The 5,024-nt window shown below is 41.9% G+C and overlaps 1 protein-coding gene across 1 annotated transcript; it reads right to left on the bottom strand.

Annotated features, from left to right (window-relative positions):
* Positions 1-406: 406 nt before the first annotated feature.
* CHIA (chitinase A) lies at positions 407-1,516 on the bottom strand. The gene has a single exon (XM_078578416.1). It carries the CDS (start codon positions 1,472-1,474, stop codon positions 572-574), a length of 903 nt encoding a protein of 300 aa, XP_078434542.1. The 5' UTR covers positions 1,475-1,516; the 3' UTR covers positions 407-571.
* Between the last annotated feature and the right edge of the window lie 3,508 nt (positions 1,517-5,024).

Here is a 5,024-nt window from a genome sequence, read left to right as displayed (position 1 = left end):
ATAATAAAGAACAAAGAATTGTACAACAGAACGCTCTTGGGAAGCTTTGGAAAGCTTAAAAGCGCAACAATACAGATTATAATAGTAGCTGGATTATAATCTGATAAAAATTAGAAGGAGATGGTGAAAAATAAAAACACTGAGAAGGCCATGATAAGAGGATTTAAAGAGAGAAGATAATGACTGTTTAGGTTATGATGATGATCATACATGTTTGTGGAAGTATGGGTGTTTTAACATCATTTGATGCCTCTTATTGTTTTAAACTCTGTTTGTTCTTATTAATTTTATCTATATTCACATTATTTCTTCACACAGATTGTGTTTCCTTTGTGTTGCATATTTTTTTATCAAGCCTGACAAGAGGTAAAGGAACTTCCTATTACTCAATTTAATATGCAGCACACAGGAAACACGATGTGTATTAAACATATTCATCATCTTCGTCACTTTCACCACGGATAGTAGCTCATCTTCAAATCTCAAAGACGAAACCCGACTAACAATACGGAGCCCTTCAGCCCTCGGAGGGAAAATTCAAAGTTTATTCGTGGCGTAGAACAGGCAAAGATCAGACGCTTCCGATAACGGCAGCGCTGTAGCCGCTGACGTCGTCGTACTTCTTGCTCCACAGCATGATGCCGCCGTACTTGGAGGACGACTTGATCGCCGGGAGAACCTGCGAGATGAGCGCCTCCGGAGGGATGAAGCCTCCTCCGGCAGCGTCTTGACTCGCGGGGAGACCCAGAAACAGTTTCCCGGTGGGGATATTCGCCCAGTTATTGAACCACGCCCCCCTAAGCCCGCTGTCGTCGCCGTTGGAGTACTGGCACGGTGGGTTATTGTAGAACTGGACCCAGACGAAGTCGAAAACTCCTGCGTCGATGGCCGAGCCAAGGAATTGGTCCGGGTAGGGGCACTGGGGCGCGGCAGATAGCAGCACCGGCTGCCCGAAGTTCTTGAGCGACTGCCCCAGCTGAGCGTAGTAAGCGCCCGAGCCTTGTTCGATGTCGAAGTCGACGCCGTCCAGCGAGGCGTCTCCGAGAGGCCGGGACGTGGACTGCCCGCCCAGGAAGTTATTCCAGAGATAGTCGGCGAGCTGCTGGGCTTCGTCGGCCGAGGCGAGGCCGTAGTTGCCGGCTCCCCCTCCGATGGCGAGGAGGACCTTCACGCCGTTGGACTGGCAAGCGCGGACGTCGTTGCTCAGGCCCGCGCAGCCGCCCGAGGGGGGATCGCAGTGGCCGGCGAGGTCAAGGGCGGGAGGCTGGCCGTAGCCAAACTGGAAGAGGAAGCTGATTATCACGTACCTGTACTTGCCGGTTTGGCAAGTTTGCGCTAGGGTTCCCTCGCTCCCATCGTCTCCCTGGCCCCAATATACAGCGATCTCCCCCCCTCTGATTTTTAAAGGCATGGAGATTGCCAAAGCGACGCAGAGGATGGGAAGGAGAGATCGCGAATTGAGGTAAGAAGCCATGGTTCTCAGAGGAAGATGAAAGAGTGAACTTGTACTGAGCTCCCCAGGACGTGGGCTTTCTTTTATAGCGAGCGCTCGTGGGAACTGCAGCCAGGGGACTGGGGATGGGTTACCGTCAGTCTACGTGTTGACGGCTAAAGCAATAATGTTGACGTTCCCGCGTTGGAAGACTCGTTTTCAAGGAGAAATGTCGAAGTATTTAAGTGACGCATGATGCTCTAGTTTTATTTCTGAAATGAGGAGCAACATCTGACTCAGTCAAGAGTCTAGATACAGAAGTGTCGAGGTATGTAATTGACAAAGAAATTTCGTTCACAGACCAGAACAATAGTTAGTTGATTCTCTTTATAAGGCCCGCCGTCCATTAAAGAAGCGTCGATCTCCATATCTCTGTCAGCTTTTATTCGTTCTCTCTTGGAATGCCATCTCGTTGACCCCTTTGCCGCGTGGAAATTTTTGATTAGTGAAGTGACGCGAAGATAAAAGACGGGGTGCTGTTGTAACGCTTGGCTTTATTTGACTTTTCGGTCTAGATACAGAACCTTATGCCTGAATTTAGTTCAATACTTAAAAGAACATTGATCTTTATCTCCCTATCAGCCTCTACGTTATGTCTAATGCAGTCCCGTCCTCGAGATTCTAATCTTTTATTTCATTCACATCAACTATATAAACATGTAATGGAGATACCTTAAATAGCTCAACTCTTGTGAAGGCTGTCTTGTTGAGTACTGGCTCCATCAAGTCTCAGAAGTCTTCTGGGCCCGCAGTAGTAACGGTGGGAATCCCAAAGTAGATGAAACTACTTGGACGAGGACCACCCTGCGTTATGAATAAGCTTTGAATATGCCCTAAAAAGCACGTAGCTATGGAGTGACGAGAAGAAAGACTGGCAGGAAAATGCTTTACTGAGAGATTGATAACCAATCGACAGATAACCCGCAATCGAACATAAGAAAAGACTCGGTACTCCATAGAAATAAAACATCGTTCTCTTGTATGCATAGAAACTAGTCTGAAAATTAGAATCAACCTAACAGCTAAAATCCAAATTTTAGATGAATAAGCTCAATATACTTGTTCTTCATGTGACTTTTAAGTTCCTTTTAACACTTTCCATAATGAGGTCTTACCATTATATGAACTAATACATATTTTACACCGAGTATAAACTGATCCTAAAGTTACAATCATTTTTTAGAAATGGGTACTATAACTGTGATTAATACGGAAGTTTCCAACGGATTCTGAAATCAGATATGATAGAATTGATTCTTAAATATATGGGTTGTTGTTTTATAAAAGGTATAGAATAGCACAATGATCTATGATGTGTCCAGAACCACCAGGACACATATAGAGGCCAATCTTCTGACCAACTGGAACCAATTCCTCAATAGAACCATATTCTAGTGGAGTTAACTCTACACAAGGTGATTTGATAATCGTGTGTTTTGGTTTTTTAGTTCAAAGGTTAAATTGAATTCATATTATTTCCCTCACTGAATCTCATAGCAGACGTCAATCATTGCCAAACCCAATAAACCTTGTCTCTCTCTCTCTTTTGTTATGCTTCTATGACACAACATTTGGAACATAGTCTGGAATTCAATAGAAGAGTACATTGTGGGACCAATAATACAATCAAGATGCTATGAGATATATTTATCCAACAATATATAACTTGATAAGTGGGATCTACGTGTCAAGTCTCTCATTGGGTTTCTACCCTTGACAAGGATTTGTGCACGCACATGGTAAGAAAGTACAATATCTTGACATGAAGTGCTCCAACTTGGATATTTGAAATACAATGGCCTCAGTACTTCATGCTTTGCACTGAACATGTTCTTCCACCAGCCTAGTGTTTGCCCGTCCCGATACCGGTACCAGATGCCGGTATCGGGATGGATACTGTACTGGATACCGGAACGGCAAATCCCGGTATCCTGTTATTTCGATATCTGGATATCGGATATCGGCTGCTACAGTGCCGATATCCGATACCGATATCCATCCCGATTCGGCATCCGTCTCCGTCTCACGGGGACAGATGCCGGTATCGGATATCGGATGTGGATATCGAAAACCGATATCCACATCGGATCAACCTTATTCTTAATTTTCTTAAGGTTGACCTTGTATTTTCGATTCAAAATTTTTGAATCGAAAATACATGGTGACTCGGTATCGGGATGGACTCTGTGGAGCTTAGACGGCTTAGATGGCGGAGGATGGCGGAGGACGGCTGCAGCTACAGAGGTAGGTCTTCTGTTCATTTCCTGCTGCTTTCATCTTGTAGCACAATGAAATCCTGCTGAATGATCTCCTTATTTCCACTTTGTAATTTTTTATACTGCGATGCGAAACTTTGTTCTTGATCTTAGAATGGAAAATAGAGAAAGTAAAACTCAAAAGATGAAAACAATCTTGTCACGCAATGATCTTCTTATTTTTACTTTGTTAATTTGTTGAAATCTGATCCGTGACTTTGTTCTTGATCTTCGAACGGAAAGGAGACAAAGTAGTAATTTAATGTCAAAGAGGATCCTTCACAAGTAGGTGTTGTGCTGAGAATGCCAAGTTTTTTTCTTCTGCTATGCTTGAATTATTATTATTTTTAAATTATGCTTGAATTATTCTTGAGCGGAATTTCTTTCCTTATTCTCTCTTACTCTCTCATTCCTACTATCCTTTTTTCGTTCTCAAATCACATTTCACTGGAATTATTCCTCTAATTCTCCTCCTCTTCTCTCATTCCATTGCAATCTATGTTTCTTTCTTCTTCTAATATTTAACTCTTCCTTTCTTCTCTCATTCTCTCCTACTCTGTGATTAGTTCTGTAATTCTTTCTCCCGATTTTCTTTCTTTCGTTCTTTATCTCACTCTGTGACTCTCCCTTTCTCTCATCCAATTCCTGTGTAATTCTTTCTCTAATTCTACCTTTCTTATCGAATTCTATCTCATTCTTTGTTCCTCTTTATATTTCTATCTCTATAAGTCTTCCTCCCTTCTCACATTCTCCTTTACTCCCTACTTATTTCTCTCAATTTTCTCTCTTCCACCCTCTCTCTCACTCTGTCACTCACCTTTTCTGTCATTCCATTGAAGTGGAATGACACTTTGAATTGTTCCCCTGATCCTATCACACTCTTTGAATCTTTCCATGTTCTTTCTCTTATTCTTATTCTTTATTTTCCTACTCTACCGTTTTAATCTCTTCTTTCTTCACTTTCTCCTTTTTCTCTTCTTGTTTTTTTTTCCTCCTCTGCGTCTTCTTTGTTTTTTTCTTCTTCTACTTCTTTTTTATTTACCTATTCTACGTTTTTTTTCTCTTCTTTTTTCTCCTCGTTTTTCTCTTGTTTGGTTTTTTTCTTCTCTTCTTCTCCATATTTTTCTGGAGAAGAAGAGAAGAAAAAAACCAAGGAAGAGAAAAACTTCTTCTTCTATTTTTCTCTTATTCTTCTTCTTATTTTTCCAACTCTACCGCTTTAATCTCTTCTTTTTTCACTTTCTCCTTTTTCTCTTCTTGGTTTTTATTCTCTTCTT

This window comes from Wolffia australiana, chromosome 7 (assembly GCF_029677425.1).
Source record: "Wolffia australiana isolate 7733 chromosome 7, ASM2967742v1".
In the NCBI taxonomy this organism is placed as follows: Eukaryota; Viridiplantae; Streptophyta; class Magnoliopsida; order Alismatales; family Araceae; genus Wolffia; species Wolffia australiana.
This window is presented reverse-complemented; position numbering and strand designations above follow the sequence as displayed.